The 20,980-nt window shown below is 41.6% G+C and overlaps 1 protein-coding gene across 1 annotated transcript in view; it reads left to right on the top strand.

The window, feature by feature from the left end:
- Positions 1-20,980, top strand: part of LOC129811410 (doublecortin domain-containing protein 2-like) — an 84,204-nt gene that overhangs the window by 14,907 nt on the left and 48,317 nt on the right. Inside the window, exons 11-12 of the mRNA XM_055862693.1 lie at positions 263-341; positions 8,674-8,728. Of these exons, the coding sequence (XP_055718668.1) occupies positions 263-341; positions 8,674-8,690 (96 nt within the window). The 3' untranslated portion in view covers positions 8,691-8,728. The remainder of the gene's footprint in view (positions 1-262; positions 342-8,673; positions 8,729-20,980) is intronic.

Genomic DNA, 20,980 nt, shown 5'->3' with positions numbered 1-20,980 from the left:
CTTGTTTCCTGTTCTGAGATACTGTAGGAGCACAAAGAAGACACTCTGGGATTCCCACTCGATATGTCTGTTTTAAAGTTCTCCACCCTACAGTCTCGGAATGTTAGATTAATAAACAGAGCGTGCTAGAGATATGCCGCAGTATTAGGAGTCAAATAGATCATTTGGAGTAGTAACTTGACAGATTTAGTGAATGCGGCCCATATGCATTGAATCTGACTGGATATTATATGAGGAACTGATTTATGTGCCTGTGTTCCAGGAGGCTAAAGAGGAGGTGGAGGCGGTGTCGTCCTCAAATCTGTGCGGAATACGGTCACGGATGTCCAAGTTCTTCAAGGGTAGGTTAATCAAAGCATAGTAGCACCACAAGCTAATCACCCCACGTTTCCTCCACAACACAATTGAACATAATGTGACCATAAGAAACCATAAAGAGACAACTAATAGTCTCGGAGTTACCCGGTTTCCCCATTGGCATGTCACCTAATCCTCAACTGCAGCTCTGCACATCTGGGAGAGCTACCGTACTTTATGTTTACCTTGTGGTCGAGAAGTTGAAGTTGCGCTCCCCCATATCACATTACTTATTTTAGTATTAAAGTTGCACTCTACAGAAATCGCTCTGCAAATTCCTGTTTGCTAAAACTCTAATAGTTTGCCTAAAAACAAAAATGTTGTTGTTTCAGCTGTTTGAAGCTGGTGTACAAAAACAAAAGTAAAAGACGCTAAAACAAAACTTAAGAACGGGAAGCATAGAAATAGCACACATAGAACATACACTACATGAGCAAAAGTATGTGGACACCTGCTGATCGAAACATCTCCTTCCAAAATCATGGGCGTTAATATGGAGTTGGTCCCCCCTTTGCTGCTATAACAGCCTCCACTCTTCTGGGAAGGCTTTCCACTAGATGTTGGAATGTTGCTGCAGGGACTTGCTTCCATTCAGCCACAAGAGCATTAGTGAGGTTGGGCACTGATGTTGGGCGATTAGGCCTGGCTCGCAGTCGGCATTCTAATTCATCCCAAAGGTGTTCGATGGGATTGATGTCAGGGCTCTGTGCAGGCCAGTCAAGTTCTTCGACACTGATCTCGACAAACCATTTCTGTATGGAACTCGCTTTGTGTACGGGGGCATTGTCATGCTGAAACAGGAAAGGGCCTTCTCCAAACTGTTGCCACAAAGTTGGAAGCGCAGAATCGTTTAGAATGTCATTGTATGCTGTAAGATTTCCCTTCACTGGAACTCAGACGCTTATCCCGAACCAAGAGAAAAAAAACACTAGACCATTATTTATCCTCCACCAATATTTATAGTTGGCACTATGCATTTGGGCAGGTAGCGTTCTCCTGGCATCCGCCAAACCCAGATTCATCCGTCGGACTGCCAAATGGTGTCGGACTGCCAAAAGCGTGATTCATCACACAAGAGAACGCATTTCCACTGCTCCAGAGTCCAATGCTTTACACCACGCTTGGCATTGCGCATGTTAATCTTAGACTTGTGTGCGGCTGCTCGGTCATGGAAACCCATTTCATGAAGCTCCCGAAGAACAGTTAGTTTGCTGAAGTTGCTTCCAGAGGCAGTTTGGAACTCAATAGTGAGTGTTGCAACTAAAGAAAGGAGATTTTAGCACTTGGCGGTCCCGTTCCGTGAGCTTGTGTGGCCTACCAGTTCGTGGCTGAGCCGCTGTTGCTCCTAGACGTTTCCACTTCACAATAACAGCACTTACAGATAACCAGGGCGGCTCTTGCAGGGCAGAAATTTGATGAACTGACTCGTTGCAAAGGTGGCATCCTATGACGGTGTCACATTGAAAGTCACTGAGCTTATCAGTAAGGCCATTCTACTGCCAATGTTTACCTAGGGAGATTGCATGTCTGTGTGCATTTTTTTTTTACACCTGTCAGCAACGTGTGTGGCTGAAATAGCGAATCCACTCATTTTAAGGGGCGGCTTCTACTTGAAAGCTTCTTAGATTTGCTTTCAAGTAGAAGGATAGATCTATAACTCACAATTGTATGTGAATTTGGTCGGTTCGCCCAAAAAGTTACATATTGCCACTTTAAACGTAGATTATTCACATACGTTTTACTTTTACCCATGTCCTAGGTAATCATGTCTACCCTGACAGATATTTTGATAGGTGGGAATATAAGACTGGTCTTAGTTTAATATGACTGTATCTTCTCAATTATTGCATTTTGGATACAGTATTTTAAAATGAGTAGAGTATCTATCTATCCATCTATCGAGCAAAAATGTAAATAACTTTATTCTTGAATATGACTTCAATTCATGTGTATAAACACAATTTATGATTAGAAAGATATACCATGACAGAACGAGACCTAACGGTTCCATGATAGAAAGAGACCTAACGGTTCCATGATAGAAAGAGACCTAACGGTTCCATGATAGAAAGAGACCTAACTGTTCCATGATAGAAAGAGACCTAACGGTTCCATGATAGAAAGAGACCTAACGGTTCCATGATAGAAAGAGACCTAACGGTTCCATGATAGAAAGAGACCTAACGGTTCCATGATAGAAAGAGACCTAACGATTCCATGATAGAAAGAGACCTAACGGTTCCATGATAGAAAGAGACCTAACGGTTCCATGATAGAAAGAGACCTAACGGTTCCATGATAGAAAGAGACCTAACGGTTCCACGATAGAAAGAGACCTAACGGTTCCACAATAGAAAGAGACCTAACGGTTCCATGATAGAAAGAGACCTAACGGTTCCATGATAGAAAGAGACCTAACGGTTCCATGATAGAAAGAGACCTAACGGTTCCATGATAGAAAGAGACCTAACGATTCCATGATAGAAAGAGACCTAACGGTTCCATGGTAGAAAGAGACCTAACGGTTCCATGATAGAAAGAGACCTAACGGTTCCATGATAGAAAGAGACCTAACGGTTCCATGATAGAAAGAGACCTAACGGTTCCATGGTAGAAAGAGACCTAACGGTTCCACGGTAGAAAGAGACCTAACGCTTCCGCGATAGAAAGAGACCTAACGGTTCCACGATAGAAAGAGACCTAACGTTTCCACAATAGAAAGAGACCTAACGGTACCACGGCAGAACGAGACCTAACGGTACCACGGTAGAACGAGACCTAACGGTACCACGGCAGAACGAGACCTAACGGTACCACGGCAGAACGAGACCTAACGGTACCTAGCGGTACCATGACAGAACATGAAACTCTCCTATGTCGGTGGATGTGCCTCATTCCCAGTTCAAATAACTTTCTCTAATTGGCCACAAACCATAGGCTGTAGGAGCAAGACCATTCAGTGGTCCAGATATGTTCCAGCATTTGCCATCGTCCCGTGAGAATTCCTTAAGTGGCTAAAGGGAGAAAGAGAGAAAGTCTGGGTCCTTCGATATGGTTATTTTCTGTCCCTGATCTGAGGTAGTACAGGTTGTCACGGGTACCAAGAACTTCACTACATCCTGTGTTGCTAACAGCAGGCGCCCATCTCACTCACATGTAGCCGCGCTGTCAGCACACAAGGCAATTTACAGAAGCAATCTCATCCCCATTTATCTCAAATATTTTCTTTATATTCACGTTTGTTTTATATTGACTGGACTGGAGGTCTGGCATGATGAGAGAGATGGGAATTTCAGCAAATTGATGGAAATTATGTCCTGTTAAGTTTGTCTCTCTGTTTGGAATGGAGATATTCCCATTAGGGGTCCTTGGAATCGTGACTTCTCATCATTGGCATTGTGAACTCTAGACTCGTCCTTATTATACGTATGCACATTGCTGTTTATTGTCCTTATTTCTCAATGGGGCGGAATGGCTCAGCTATAGTCTACTGTATGCCCAATATTCACAACATCAACAGATCTGTTCAGTAGCTCTATGCCACAACCACTTCAGAGCTGAAGTGCAGTGAAGGGTAATTTTTAAATACAGGAAATACATGGGATCTATTGTAACAGTAAGGGAAATCCAACACTGCTTGACTGCTTTGTATCAAAAACTATAAGTCTGTCTGTCTGCAAATATTTGTCCTCAATGGGAATTTTTCAGTTGGTAGAAATTGGTTGTTCTGGAAATGCGGTGGCATTTGGGCATGGCATTTTGGGAAAAATATACAGATTTTTTCTCATTTTCTTTATTTAAATGTATTTGGTTACATCTTCCCTACATCAACTAATAACATCTTAATGACTTTAAATAATGTTTACCATTATGATAACATTGTGCCACCAGTAGGTGTAACACGAATGATGCAACATCTGAGAAATGTTTGGTTGAGGTTTTTCTTAAATGATGCTGAAATCATTAACCCTTTAAAAATGATTTACTAAATTGATATGATGAATAATTTTGCTCACAATGTAATTTCTGTTAATTTAAATGGACTAACACCAAGTGACACCAAATTGTCAATGGAATCCTCAATCGTATGACATACATATAGACTCCTTCCCATTATTGTCACACCCTGGTCTGTTTCACCTGTCTTTGTGATTGTCTCCACCCCCCTCCAGGTGTCACCCATCTTCCCCATTATCCCCTGTGTATTTATACCTGTGTTCTCTGTTTGTCTGTTGCCAGTTTGTCTTGTTTGTCAAGTCAACCAGCGTTTTTGTTCTCAGCTCCTGCTTTTTCCAGTCTCTCTTTTTCTCACCCTCCTGGTTTTGACCCTTGCCTGTCCTGACTCTGAGCCCGCTTGCCTGACCACTCTGCCTGACCCCGAGCCTACCAGCCGACCTGTACCTTTGCCCCACCTCTGGATTATTGACCTCTACCTACCCTGAGCCTGCCTGCCGTCCGGTACCATTGCCCCACCTCTTGTTTACTGACCCCTGACTGCCTTGACCTGCCCCTGTTGGATTATTAAACCATTGATTATTCGACGTGTCTGCATCTGGGTCTTACCTTGATACTTGATACCTATAACAGTTTGCCACTGGAGGGAATGCTTAAGGTCCTTGTATATCTTTGTAATGAGTCATTTTCAAGTCGGTAACACTAATGACAAAACCAAGGGACAGACATACTAGTAAAAAAATTGAAAATATAGCTTTCTTTGTAAAGTGAAAAGTGTTGGTCCCATGTTTCATGAGCTGAAATAAAATATCCCTGAAATGTTCCATATGCACAAAAATCGTATTTCTCTCAGATTTTATGCTCACATTTGTTTACCCAGTGCCCTTCTCCAACTTGCTACTACGGAGGAGAGAACAGTGGAGACAGGAGAGACCAACTCTCAAGGAATACGTCTTTGCCCTCATCCGTCTGATGCATTCCACCCCTATGGTCCATCCCAGGGACACAATGCTTCATGACAGGGTGGCGGATTGTGTTCCCTGAAATGCGTACACCAACTGATTGACAGAGAGCGCCGGGCCCTCTCTATGCACTTATCTTCTCAACACACTGGAACATCCAGCTACTCCTCTGCGTGATATCAGAGAAGACCATTGTCCCGGGAAACATCCTCGCATCTGCTGCACCAGTGCCGTCCCCTTAGTGTATCCCATGTAATTTCCACCAAGGTGGATGACTAGAACACCGAGCAGCCTTGCTAGAACACCGAGCAGCCTTGCTCTCCAAGCCACCTAATGTGACAGTCAGTGCATTCGTAAAGTATTCAGACCCCTTGACATATTCCACGTTACGTTACAGCCTTATTCTAAATCTGATACAATAATTTCCCCCCTCATCAATCTACACTTAATACCCCATAATGACAAAGCAAAAACATTTTTTTTTAAACATTTTGGCAGTAAAAATAACTGATATCACATTTACATAAATATTCAGACCCTTTACTCAGTAATTTGTTGAAGCAGCTTTGGCAGCGATTACAGCCTCGAGTCTTCTTGGGTATACAGCTTGGCACAGCTGTATTTGGGTAGGTTCTCTAATTCTTCTCTGCAGATCCTCTCAAGCTTTGTCAGGTTGGATAGAGAGAGTCGTTGCACAGCTATTTTTACGTCTCCAGAGATGTTTGATCGGGTTCAAGTCGCGGGCTCTGGCTGGGCCTCTCAAGGACATTCAGAGTCTTGGCTGTGTGCTTAGGGTCGATGTCCTGTTGGAAAGTGAACCTTCGCCCCAGTCTGAGGTCCTGAGCGCTCTAGAGCAGGTTTTCATCAAGGATCTCTCTGTACTTTGCTCCGTTCATCTTTCCCTGAAAAACATCCTCACAGCATGTTGCTGCCACCACAATGCTTCACCGTAGGAATGGTACCAGGTTTCCTCCAGACGTGACATTTTGCATTCAGGCCAAAGAGTTCAATCTTGGTTTCATCAGACCAGAGAATCTTGTTTGTCATGGTCTGAGAGTCTTTAGGTGCCTTTTGGCAAACTCCAAGCAGACTGTCATGTGCCTTTTACTGAGGAGTGGTTTCCGTTTGGCCACTCTACCATAAAGGCCTGATTGCTGGAGTGCTGCAGAGTTGGTTCTCCCATCTCCACAGAGGGACTTTTGTGCTCTGTCAGAGTGACCATCGGGTTCTTGGTCACCTCCCTGACCAAGGCCCTTCTCCCCCGATTGCTCAGTTTGGCCAGGCTACCAGCTCTAGGAAGAGTCTTGGTGGTTCTAAACTTCTTCCATTTAAGAATGATGGAGGCCACTGTGTTCTTGGGGACCTTCAATGATGCAGAAATGTGTTGGTACCCTTCACAATCCTGTCTCGGTGGTTTTTGATTTGGCTTGGTTTTTACTCTGACATTCACTGTCAACTGTGGGACCTTATATAAACAGGTGTGTGCCAAATCGTGTCCAAATAAATTGAATTGACCACAGTTGGACTCCAATGAAGTTGTAGAAACATCTCAAGGATGATCAATGGAAACAGGATGCACCTGAGCTCAGAGTCTGAATACTTATGTAAATAAGTATTATTGTAGCCTCACCATCTTTTTGCAAAAATAAATACAAATACACACAACTGTAAGCTACATATTAATTTAACAGAGTTAATAAACTCAATATTACACGGGTCAGCTAGCGGTGACAGAAATCAGGAATGCAGACAGGCTCTGTAGACCTCTATATAAGAGTGACTGTGTCCAACCCACCATCACCTGGTGTTATGTTGGGCACCTACTGACCCCAAAAAGATCAAATATACTGACATGTATTGCTAAATCAAAAAGGTTAAAGGAAATAAAGGCAGGCACTACATTACTACAATAATAAAAAAGCATGATGGTCTCATAAGTATAAAGGTAAAGCTTGTTTTCATATAATAATAAAAAAATATATTGAAAAGGGTAGCGGAATGGGATTAGTATGGTGCGTGAAGAATGTATGCGGTAGAAATCACATTATTGTGGGTGCACTTCCTTTAAGAGTATAAATTAGGCTGTTTGAGAATGTTTGACTCCTAAGCAACCTGCATACCCATTGTGTTAAGTAATAGACCAGCATAGCTACTGTAGTAGGTCAAAGCTGTGTGCTGGAAAACTTTGGTAGAGTATTGGTGGAGTAGGCATTGGGGAAATTCATGTGAATTTCCTTTATTTTTCAGCTTCAAACAAATAGCTACTTCTTCTCACTTAAAACATAGTATATTTTGTATTTTTTAAAATTATTATTACATTATTTTGTTCAATTTCTAATATAAAAAATTATATATAGATATCTCTAAATGCCTAAAACATGTCTCTACAACTTTACACATCACTACAGGGACAAGCCAATTTGCTTACCCTAAGTACTTTAAACAATGCATAAGCATACAATTTTTCAGTATAAAGGACTTGCATTATGTTTTATCAATATAAGCCAAAACATGTACGATGTGTAACTCTGTACCGGCACCCCCCCTGTATATATTGTTATTTTTTGCTGCTGCTATTTATTTACTTGTTACTTTCATCTCTTATTCTTATCCGTATTTTTTTTTAACTGCACTGTTGTTTAGGGGCTCGTAAGTAAGCATTTCACTGTAAGGTCTACTACACCTGTTGTATTCGGCGCATGTGACTAAAACAATTTGATTTGAACTATTTGTCATTTTAAAGTGTTTTTCATGGTTGCAAAGTCAAGGGACGCAAGTCCACCGCAATTCAAGAATGACCTAAATAGGAAACCTTATTCAGCAAATGTAAATATACCTTCAAAGTGCTTTTTCTTATTTGCTTCCGGGTTGGATTAGGTATATGCCCTCTATACTAGGGCATTCTGTCCTGGGTTTCCGTGTATAACAGTAGACACTACAGTGTTCATTTTGCTGGAGATTCTCCTTCAAAAGTTATTGGCAACATGAACAATGGTCTGTCTATGGATGGTGATTATTAGAGCTTCTGACAGAAGTTGTAAAGCATTGTGATTGATTGGCGATATGAGATGTGTGCAGTCATGGTATATTGTCTCCCTTGCATGCACACACTACATGCAGTTGTGTGTCACAGATAAGTTATTCCATACAACCAAATGAATGTGTAGTAAATCATTTGTCTGGACCCGTGAGTAGTCTCGAATGACGACCTTTACGCCTATTTGACTTTTACTCGTATTTATGTAAATCGGTGTTGTTCAGGGTGTCATATTCATCGAAGGTCATGATGGTACTGTTTATTTGAGACAAAAACATTTTGTTTTTTACAGTATAACATTTTACAGTATAAAAACATGTTTTCTGTTAATGAGTCCTTTTTCCCTTCATAATTTTTCTACAGAAAAAAGCAAAAAGTGACCAGCTCCCAGACCAAAATGCCATTTATTCAGTCAGAGGTAGGTTGTGTGCTTATGTTGGCATTTTATATGTTATTAATTCCAGTATGCATTACATTTACAGACATATTGTTGGTGCCATTCATATGTAAAATATCCAGCGAATATATCAAATTGTTGTGAAGCCATTCCACAACAGAGTTCATGTTATTTGTGACACACTGGTAATTGCATGTTCCATGGGTATTTGAACACACAGTCCATTTCACAATATGCCTTTTTATACTCATTCATCCAAGTTGAGTACTGGTTTATGCTCAGAGCAAATAATATCCCTATGGAATTGAATACTTCTTCCCATTCATCATATACATGGCATGAAAGGCCCTTCAAAGCAGCTCCACTAGCAGTATGTTTTCAACATGGAAAAATAAATAGTTCCGAAGACCGTGTGTGGAGAATCTGCCATTGTGATGTGAGGAGGAGAGAGGGGATGTCTGAGTGTGACCTCAGCTACCATTGTGATGTGAGGAGGAGAGAGGGGATGTCTGAGTGTGACCTCAGCTACCATTGTGATGACGGGTCCCTGTGAAGTGCACCACTGGCCAGTTACACGTTAACTTTGATTGCCAGTTTGCTCTGTTCACGGTCCGCTTTGAACCGCATCTCGAGATGAAAGCCAACCTTGTCCAGTGTGTCCATCCATTGTGTCTACTGTTATAGCTCTTTATTGCAAAAGAACTGGCCTCCGTCCCCGCAGGAGGCTTTTTGCCTTTTGGTAAGCCGTCATTGTAAATAAGAATTTGTTCTTAACTGACTTGCCTAGTTAAATAAAGATTCAATATATATACATTATATTCTTTTGAATTGTCTCCAGGCGCCATCAAGGGCCTTCAAGACTTTAGCTACCATGCTGCGATGAGCATTATGTATAATGTATCATACAATGAATCTCCGACATCAGCCCCAGCTCTGTTCCTTCATTTTAATTGAATGCCATTTTTGATTTCTCCTGTTGACAGACTGTGGTAAACCTATTGTAACAACGTATGGCTTGGTTGTGTTTTTGGATGCGCTTTGATGTGGGCGGATCCAGTGGTTCTGAATGTATCAGTTCTCTGTTTTCTCTTGCCCTATACAGAATTCTAAGAGCCAGAATCAGAGAGTCCTGTAGTAACAGGAGCGGTCGAGGACAGCGTACCCCTTACGAGACCCCCACGTATGAGATTAAAAAGTGTTATAAACCAAATAAAAATGTTTGCGTCTTGACAGCCCCACCGTGGATATATATGGCCTCTTATTCCACGGACTGTATTGCATAATTATGTATGGTCTATGAATATTGCATGGCGCCTCACACTGAGCGCATGGTAAAATGCCTAATTGCAGAGTTTAATTATTAAGAAGCAAAGGTCCTTGGCGGGTTACACAGAAGCACTTTTGATCAATTATTTTTTGTGTTTTTTCTGATTAATTATTTTTCGGCTGGTGCCTCAGCAGGTCTAGTGGACAGTGTAACCGCTCTTGAGAGAGACTTAGCCTCCTGTGGAGAGGAATTACTTTGCTGATTAAAATCCGGTGGAATCAACTAAAAACTAATGATATTGAAGTGGTCGAGGGGATCAAGCAAATTTCATTCCTCTCAGTCAAGGCTAGTAAAATACAGAGACACCTTGATGGGGAGAATAAGAGCTGCTGGTATTGACCCTCAGGGCACTGGTTTAATTTGTCCATGTAACATGGGAGAGAAATAGAAACAGTGGTGTTTGCCTGAGTGCAGAGTAACCTACACTGAGTGCACAAAACATGAACACCTTCCTTATATTGAGTAGCACTCCCCCTTTTGCCCTCAGAACAGCCTCAATTTGTCGGGGCACATGGACTCTACAAGGTGTCGAAATCGTTCCACAGGCATGCTGGCCCATGTTGACTCCAGTGCTTCCCACAGTTGGGTCAAGTTGGCTGGATGTCCTTTGGTTGGTGGACCATTCTTGACACGCCTGGCACCTACTACCATACCCCGTTCAAAGGCACTTAAATCTTTTGTCTTGGCAGTTCACCCTCTGAATGGCACATATATATAATCCATGTTTCAATTGTCTCAAGGCTTAAGCAAAAATGTTCAATCTGTTTCCTCCCCTTCATCTACACTGACTGATGTGGATGTAATTAGTGACATCATTAAGGGATCATAGCTTTCAGCTGGTCAGTCTATGTCATGGAGTGAGCAGGTGTTCATAATATTTTGTACACCCCAGTATATGTTGTAAATATAATGTATTTCCTGACACTGTCCTGAGCAATACTTAGCAATCAAGGACAGAGAAAGGAAACCACCTTCGAGCAATTTTCCAACACCAACGTGGTAAAAGCTGTAGATTTCTCTACACATGAAATGAAGACTCCTGTGGTAATTTTGTATTTTGTACTGACTTACACTATTTCCCGTCCCAAATGAGTAACGTACTGTGCAGGGGTTGTTCTATTCCTTATGTCCGCAGTGGTTGGAGGTAAGGCATTACTTATTTTCAAGTCTTCACTTTTTTGTGAACTGGAAGAGCCCATCTAAAGTCCCTTTTGAGCATCCATTAGCCTTTTCACTCTGTCATCAAATACAAAATAAATAGAAGCCACATTGAACTATAATGGAGGTCAAATTTGAGATGACTGCTGTTTTGAGAGCCCCTTTTTTCACAGTTAGCTCATGTTGCAACTTTAAAGCATATCTCTTATGACTATAAAATAAGAATCATGTTGACAGCTGACCCGTAATACTCAGTGCCACACAGTCTATCCACAACAAGCTACTTCAAGCTACGGCACTGTGAACACTACAATAGCTTCAAACTCTGAGTAATGGATCAAAGAGCTCCTGCAAAATGCATTGCAGTCTCGCACTCCAGTCAAGCTTCTTTTTGCAAGACCAGCACAAATAGATGAATAATTGATCAGGATCAATGGGAGGATTACTTTGAGTGTCAAGCAGTGTGTGGTGTGGCTAACTCTCCTATACCCTGTCTGTCAATGACGTGTCAGTCTTCTTATAATCTACAGGGTACCTAGACATGCAAGACATCACCTACTGTAGCTATCCACTTCCTGTGTGTGTTTTTGGACAACCAACTATTCTGTGACAGGGATCAAGGCCTTGTTTGAGTTGATCCAGTAAGTCAAGGAACTGCTCCGTAGGGAACAGTTTGAAGACATCCTGACAGAATGTTTGGTTGTTGTTTTCAGGTTTGACCTGAAAGGGATTTTGGAGCAGGATAACAAGAAATAGAATTGTGACAAAAAACTAAGGGCAACACATTTGTTAAAGTCAACATCTAACCAAGGCTTTTACTTAAACAGATCACTGGGTGACTGATTCACTCATCAATACATGGCCGCCTGCGGGAAGATATTTTGGATTGGTCGTGCTTTCGTCAAGTTTCTTTATCCGCTCATACAGGAGTAATAAAGGCCTAGTTCTCTCATTTTGTGGGTTGTTTTGTATATATATTTAAGCAATAAGGCACGAGGGGGTGTGGTATATCGCCAATACACCACGGCTAAGGGCTGTTCTTAGGCACGACAATCAAATCAAGTTTTATTGGTTACATACACATGGTTAGCAGATGTTAATGTGAGTGTAGCAAAATGCTTCTAGTTGCCAGTGCAGTAATATCTAACAAGTAATCTAACAATTCCCCAACAACTACCTAATGCGGAGTGCCTGGGTACAGCCCTTAGCTGTAGTATATTGGCCATATATCAAACTCCCGAGGTGCCTTATTGCTGTTATAAACTGGTTACCAACAGAATTAGAGCAGTAAAAATAACTGTTTTGTCATACCCATGTAATGAATACTCAGGGAGAAAAAGGTATAGATTCACGCTCAGAGCGCGGCAGATGTTTATTTCACCTTCACAGAAGGCAGGAATCGTGGTCGCAGGCAAGGGTCATACACAGGTAGGCAAACAGACAGGTGACTCAAAACGAGGACTGAAGGCTACAACTGGTTCTCAGGAACGAGCTAGGAAAAGGTTTAGTAGAGTCAAAACCAACAATACCTTACAAAGGCACAAACAGAATGAACTGAACTAAATAAGGAGCTGATGAGACCAGGTCAGTAACTAACACAGGTGAAATCAATGAACAAAAATGAAAGACAGGGCTACGTTCAAGAACACAACGAAACAGAACACAAGGTTGACTAAGAAAATAAATACAGAACCTTACAACCCGTGGTATACGGTCTGATATACCACAGCTGTCATCAGCCAATCAGCATTCAGGGCTGGAACCACCCAGTTTATAAATACGTATATACATATATAAATAAGTAAAAAAATATATATATAAATACTTTTTTCAATCCCCTATTTCCCGCAGCTATGCATCAATATCCTACTTTCTCTGGCTTCACTCAATGCGTAGGTCCACTAACTAGCAGCATTGACATTTTAGAAAGCAACAAAGGATAAACCAGTATCAAGATTGACAAAAATTATGGATCAAGATATTCAGTGGGGCAAAAAAGTATTTAGTCAGCCACCAATTGTGCAAGGTCTCCCACTTAAAAAGATGAGAGAGGCCTGTAATTTTCATCATAGGTACACTTCAACTATGACAGACAAAATGAGAAAAAGAAATCCAGAAAATCACATTGTAGGATTTTTAATTAATTAATTTGCAAATTATGGTGGAAAATAAGTATTTGGTCACCTACAAACAAGCACGATTTCTGTCTCTCACAGACCTGTAACTTCTTCTTTAAAAGGCTCCTCTGTCCTCCACTCCTTACCTGTATTAATGGCACCTGTTTGAACTTGTTATCAGTATAAAAGACACCTGTCCACAACCTCAAACAGTCACACTCCAAACTCCACTATGGCCAAGACCAAAGAGCTGTCAAAGGACACCAGAAACAAAATTGTTGACCTGCACAAGGCTGGGAAGACTGAATCTGCAATAGGTAAGCAGCTTGGTTTGAAGAAATCAACTGTGGGAGCAATTATTAGGAATTGGAAGACATACAAGACCACTGATAATCTCCCTCGATCTGGGGCTCCACGCAAGATCTCACCCCGTGGGGTCAAAATGATCACAAGAACGGTGAGCAAAAATCCCAGGGGAGGACCTAGTGAATGACCTGCAGAGAGCTGGGACCAAAGTAACAAAGCCTACCATCAGTAACACACTACTCAAATCCTGCAGTGCCAGACGTGTCCCCCTGCTTAAGCCAGTACATGTCCAGGCCCGTCTGAAGTTTGCTAGAGAGCATTTGGATGATCCAGAAGAAGATTGGGAGAATGTCATATGGTCAGATGAAACCAAAATATAACTTTTTGGTAAACTAAACTCGTCGTGTTTGGAGGACAAAGAATGCTGAGTTGCATCCAAAGAACACCATACCTACTGTGAAGCATGGGGGTGGAAACATCATGCTTTGGGGCTGTTTTTCTGCAAAGGGACCAGGACGACTGATCCGTGTAAAGGAAAGAATGAATGGGGCCATGTATCGTGAGATTTTGAGTGAAAACCTCCTTCCATCAGCAAGGGCATTGAAGATGAAATGTGGCTGGGTCTTTCAGCATGACAATGATCCCAAACACACCGCCCGGGCAACGAAGGAGTGGCTTCGTAAGAAGCATTTCAAGGTCCTGGAGTGGCCTAGCCAGTCTCCAGATCTCAACGCCATAGAATATCTTTGGAGGGAGTTGAAAGTCCGTGTTGCCCAGCAACAGCCCCAAAACATCACTGCTCTAGAGGAGATCTGCATGGAGGAATGGGCCAAAATACCAGCAACAGTGTGTGAAAACCTTGTGAAGACTTACAGAAAACGTTTGACCTCTGTCATTGCCAACAAAGGGTATATAACAAAGTATTGAGATAAACTTTTGTTACTGACCAAATACTTATTTTCCACCATAATTTGCAAATAAATTCATAAAAAATCCTACAATGTGATTTTCTGGATTCTTTTTTCTCATTTTGTCTGTCATAGTTGAAGTGTACCTATGATGAAAATTACAGGCCTCTCTCATCTTTTTAAGTGGGAGAACTTGCACAATTGGTGGCTGACTAAATACTTTTTTGCCCCACTGTAGTTGTAGTACTTGCGTGCATGGTTGGGGAGTAAATGATTACATGTAATCAATTACCAAAAAAAAATATAACTGGAATCAGTTACGTTACCAGCAGATTACAGGTACTTTTGAAAAGCTGGACAATTACTTCTTGGATTACTTTAAAATTCAGAAAGAATGTTTAGAAAAAAATACATTATGACACATTTCGGTTTTCTCAATGACATTCAATTCAGCATTGAAAAAAAGCGCAAGTTTAAGTTTGTTCCACCTGAGTGAGTCTTCTTCTAATACCTCTTAAGGGGAAAGTACTCATAAATTAATCAGATTACTTTACTGAGTTTGGGTAATCCAAAAATGACCTTCCTGATTACAATTTTGGACAAGTAACTAGTAACTGTAATGGATTACATTTAGAAAGAAACCTACAGTGTGTTTGTGACACGCGCATGTGTTTTACAGTAGCTCTCTGAAGGGCCTTAAGTGGTTTTCCTAGCAGGCGCTCTTACAGTTTTACAGTAGCTCTCTGAAGGGCCTAAAGTGGTCCTCCTAGCAGGTTGTCTTACTGTCACGGTTTTACAGTAGCTCTCTGAAGGGCCTAAAGTGGTCCTCCTAGCATGCGGTCTTACAGTCTTACAGTAGCTCTCTGAAGGGCCTAAAGTGGTCCTCCTAGCATGCGGTCTTACAGTCTTACAGTAGCTCTCTGAAGGGCCTAAAGTGGTCCTCCTAGCATGCGGTCTTACAGTCTTACAGTAGCTCTCTGAAAGGCCTAAAGTGATCCTCCTAGCAGGCGGCCGTACGGTCTTACTGTCCCAGTCAACTGACATCATCCAGAGCCACCAGGAGCCACTTCTTTTTTCCATCGCTCTCTTTCATTCGGCGAGCTACTGCTAATGGCTGGAGGCTCAGCTAAAAGCCCCCAGTGTGATAAGATGTGAGTCTGAGAGAGAGACAGTATCATTGGGCCAGCTACAGTATGTACTGATTATTCTGTGATGAGGAAATGGTCTATAAATAAACCCAAATGGAAAAAGGCTAGATGATATCATCCCCAGATTGCTGAGTACAGCGACGGGAGAGAGGGAGGGGTGTGTAGGGAGACGGCGACTTCTCTGCTTCCTCAAATAACTTAGTTAAAACTGGTGTTAGTATGGCTAGTTAGTAGCATTGGGAATCATGGGAGGTAGTATTGTAATAAATATAATCAGATCTTTCAAGGACATTCCACCTATCCATAGAAAGTGTTTTGACAATAGGCGACAAATATACATCACAATATATACATGAGACAGTAACCCTCCTAAATTTATGATGATCCTTTTGAAGTTCCACCTGTAGCAAACCAGGGCCATGTTCAGTACGAAAACATTCTTGACGTTGCAGATAGAAATACCACAAATAGAGCCAACGTGATTCCTTATTCTACATGTCAGAGATGCATGTTTGTTTTAAATAGCACATTTATATCTGAATATTCCTAAACATTGTGTCCTGCTGAATGCCACCAAAGTATGTGGTCCAATCAATGTGGGTGGTGGGCCGCGTGCACCTCCTAAATGGCAATCAAGTTCAAACAGGTGAGGTTCGATAAACGTTTGCCTTTAGGGTTCTTAGACGGTACATTTTGCCAGGAGAGTGGTGGTCTTGAAGACGTAGATATTCACAGGTGTACTACATGCCCCCCCCCCCCCCTCCTCTCATTTGTCTTGCTCAGCTTCTAATGATGTCTGCAGAGGGAGACACTGGTCCAAACAAGGCAACAGTAAATATGTATTCCCCTACGAATGATGCAGCGCCCCCCTTGGGCCAATCAGTGTAATTTTGTAAATGCTGCATCTCTATCAGAAGAATATCTCTATCATTGAACCAAGTTTCATCAAAATCAGGCCAGTGGTGTTTGAGATGTTACGTGGATAAGCTAGACTCATATCCCTGAGCATGTGTGTCATATTTCAGCGCTATTTCAGTCAAACAGATATAAACATATGCCTGTTATAGTGCCACCGTTGGTTTGCTGACAACGTCACGAAAGTTATGAGCACGCTTCAATGGGGCAGTTGTTGTGGTTTTTGATGGCCAGATAGCTACCAACAATGACAAAAAACTGCCATGTGGGGAATCGTAAGTGATTCGTTTCGGCTATATGGTTTCATCTTGTTCTTGGTACCATGTCTTGTTTTGATGTAACGGTCTTCGTTGCATGAAGAAGGATCGGACCAAAGCGCAGCGTGGTAACTGTTCATGAGTTTTATTTACACTGAACACTAGAACAAAATAACAAAGTGAGAACCGAAACAGTCCTGTGAGGTGCAGAAAAACACTAAACAGAAAATAACTACCCACCAAGCATCGGTGGGGAAAAGCTACCTAAGTATGGTTCCCAATCAGAGACAACGATAGTCAGCTGTCCTTGATTGAGAACCATACCCGGCCAAAACAAAGAAATACAAAACATAGAAAAAAGAACATAGAATGTCCACCCAAATCACACCGTGACCAAACCAAAAGAGAGACATAAAAAGCTCTCTAAGGTCAGGGCGTGGCATTTGAGGTGTTTTGACTGATTTCTTGTCAATTCTTATAGTACCAGTCAAAAGTTTGGACACACCTACTCATTCAAGGGTTTATCTTTATTTATTTTACTATTTTCTACCTTGTAGAATAATAGTGAATACATCAAAACTATGAAATAACACAGATGGAATCATGTAGTAAGCAAAAAAAGTGTTAAACAAATTCTTCAAAGTAGCCACCATTTGCCTTGATGATAGCTTTGCACACTCTTGGAATTCTCTCAACCAGCTTCATGAGGAATGCTTTTCCAACAGTCTTGAAGGAGTTCTCACATATGCTGAGCACTTGTTGGCTGCTTTTCCTTTACTCTGCGGTCCAAACCATGTCAATTGGGCTGAATTCTAAATGAATCAGTGACAATGTCACCAGCTTAGCACCCCCACACCATCACAACTCCTCCTCCATGCTTCACGGTGAAACCCACGCATGCGGAGATCATCCGTTCACCTCTGCGTCTCACAAAGACATGTCGGTTGGAACCAAAAATCAGAAATTTGGACTCATCAGACCAAAGGACAGATTTCCACCAGTCTAATGGCCATTGCTCGTGGTTCTTGGCCCATGCAAGTCTCTATTTCTTAATGGTGCCTTTTAGTAGTGGTTTCTTTGCAGCAATTTGACCATGAAGGCCTGATTCACACAGTCTCCTCTGAACAGTCGATGTTGAGATGTGTCTGTTACTTGAACCCTGTGAAGCATTTATTTGGGCTGCAATTTCTGAGGCTGGTAACTCTAATGAACTTATCCTCTGCAACAGAGGTAAATCTGCTTCTTTCTTTCCTGTGATGTTCCTCATGAGAGCCAGTTTCATCATAGCTCTTGATGGTTTTTGTGACAGCACTTGAAGAAACTTTCAAAGTTCTTGACATTTTCCCTATTGATTTACCTTCATGTCTTAAAGCAATGATGGACTGTCATTTCTCTTTGCTTATTTGAGCTGTTCTTGCCATAATATGGACTTGTTTTTTTTAACCAAATACGGCTATCTTTGTGTACCACCCCTACCTTGTCACAACACAACTGATTGGCTCAAATGCATTAAGAAGGAAAGAAATTCCACAAATTAACTTTTAACAAGGCACACCTGTTAAATGAAGTGCATTCCAGGTGACTACCTCATGAAGCTGGTTGAGAGAATGCCAAGAGTGTGCAAAGCTGTCCTCAGGGCAAAGGGTGGCTACTTTGAATAATCTCAAATATAAAATATATTTGTATCACTTTTTGATTAATACATGATTCCATATTTGTTATTTCATAGTTTTGATGTCTTCACTATTAGTCTACAATGTAGAAAATAGTCAAACTAAAATTTAAATAAAAACCTTGAATGAGTAGGTGTGTCCAATCATTTGACTGGTTCTGTATATGGCTAAAACTAGCTAGCTAACCAAAAACTGTAACAATGTATTTGAGAGACAACAAGTGCTCATTGTGCAAATGTATTTATGCTTTCAATAAACATTGTAGACGAAATATAGTTTACATGTTGTCAATAATCTAATCCAACCTTGTCTGTTTTGCCCCATAGTTGTGCATGCATCGGTTTTGTTGCTATACAACCAACCAGTCTATATGATGAATCTTGACATTTTGTTTATCATGTGTGACAATATTGTGTGACTAGCGTACGAACAAACGTACGAACAAACGTATGAACAAACGTACAAACGAACGGACGAAGACAGATCCATAGTCCCCTCCCCTATTTCATTGTGGGGGACAATTAAAGTCTGCAGAGGGAGCCACTGGTCCAAATGACCTCCCTCCCTCTCCCTCTCTCTCTCTCTCTCTGTCTCTCTCTCTCGCTCTCTCTGTCTCCTCTTCTTCCTTCCTTTTTCTCAACTCAGGGCAGGGTATCTCAGAGTTACTGTCCTTAGTAAGATGCATTGATGCCGGTGTTCCAAGGGTAGATGGTGGTTATTGTTCCTCTGTGTGTCTTCCAGTACACATATAGACTATATTAACATCCAGCCTGCTTGTCAGAGCTGATTGACATTGCTGGGCCTGGGGGACAGTACAGTAGCCTTAGTCTACCACGTCATTGCATCTGTGCAGTGTTAGTAACTAACTGCAGGAGTGGTCACTCCTTTTGGGGGGGAGATAGTTTAGTTGGCTATAGTAGGCTGTATAGGACATGCAGTGCTCAAACACATGATAGTTCACTGATGGATTCTCTTACAGATCCAATAGAAAAGTTATTGTGCAAAAGGCAGGTTGAGAGGTGGATTTAAAATGCGTAGACAAATGGATTGATTTAAAACCTCTAGTACTATGAACTGTACTTGTTATGCTATATAACACATGTTTATATATTCTATTTGGTGTTGACATGTAGAATGTTGCATGATGTCCTCCTAATTATGTGATCATTTTGACTGATTTTCACCATAAGGGTTAGACTGTTGCCTTGCTCAGCATGCAGTTAACACTTTCACTCCCTCCCAATAATACCTCTGATTGGCTACCATTTTGCATAATGTGTTTTTGATAGATTCATTTCATTGAATCACTGTGATAAACTTTTATAACAGCTACCATTTACCTGCAGCATGTGTAGACCTCTTTAGGAGATCTACGCTAGATTTTCGGCGATGATCTAAGGCCTATAAATCACACAGCATATATAAATGATATCCCAAGTCCCCAGCTATATTTCCTTTGTGGGGTGCATATGTAAATTTAGCCAGCCCCAGGCGGTCATATGATATGCTATGCTCTGTGAAATTGCCATCTTTGTCTAGAATGCCTACCCCCAACCACTACCACCATTACCTTCATTTCAATCTCAGCATGCAATCGGAATATCGTCCCTTAGCTATTCCTAACAGATCTAATGAATGTATTGCCCCAAAGGTGAATGCCATAATTGATTAAAAACCACAATGTTTTCGCCTTGGCTGGGTGCTGGACGTGTGGAGACATCAAAGTCGTGCAGCACTCCACGCGCCGGCTCTATTTCATCCTGTTTAATGAGCAAACGGCGAGAGTGCTTCTGGGTCACTGTGGGAACATGCCCGGCGAGGTCACTTCAAAGGCGCAATAATGAAGGATTAAGTGTAAATCACAGTGATGGTTTTGTCCCTGCGTTACATTTCCCACTGTCTCCGTGCATTTGATTAACAAATCATTGCAATATGATCTGGTAAAATGTGTCCTCTGTCATTTTCCTTGTCCATCTTACGCTTCATAAATCCATAATATCCAGATTAACGGATACACAAAGTGGGCAATGAACTTTTTATAAAGCCCTGATGATGGTGATGAAATATCCTTTCTTTCCGGCCCTATATCTCTTTGGTGTATTCATATTTTAATGTAATGCTGTGCTCGCTTCCTTAATTGCCTCTTAGGGGGTTGTTGTCAAATGATAAGGACAGGGTAGAACAGAAGTGTTTTCAAAATAGTGGCCTCCCACTTTATCCATCCAGTCTGTTTTAGTGCTCCTTTATCCAAGAGGAGTGGTTGACAGCAGGACAATGTGGATATATTACATATCTTACCCATGGTCCTCTCCTTCAGTGTGTAACCCTGACCATCTCTCACCTTGGCCCTTCCAGAGTCCTTCTCGTTAGGGGGTTGTCCATAAGTGCAGCTGAAGTGATTTATGCACCTGTAGGCCCTCCGAGTGCACTCTACCAGAGAGCCACTCTTGTCAGCAAAACCCCA

Source organism: Salvelinus fontinalis, chromosome 15 (genome assembly GCF_029448725.1).
Source record: "Salvelinus fontinalis isolate EN_2023a chromosome 15, ASM2944872v1, whole genome shotgun sequence".
NCBI classification, from domain to species: Eukaryota; Metazoa; Chordata; class Actinopteri; order Salmoniformes; family Salmonidae; genus Salvelinus; species Salvelinus fontinalis.
The sequence above is the reverse complement of the archived record's forward strand: the minus strand, read 5'-3'. Positions and strand labels throughout refer to the sequence as shown.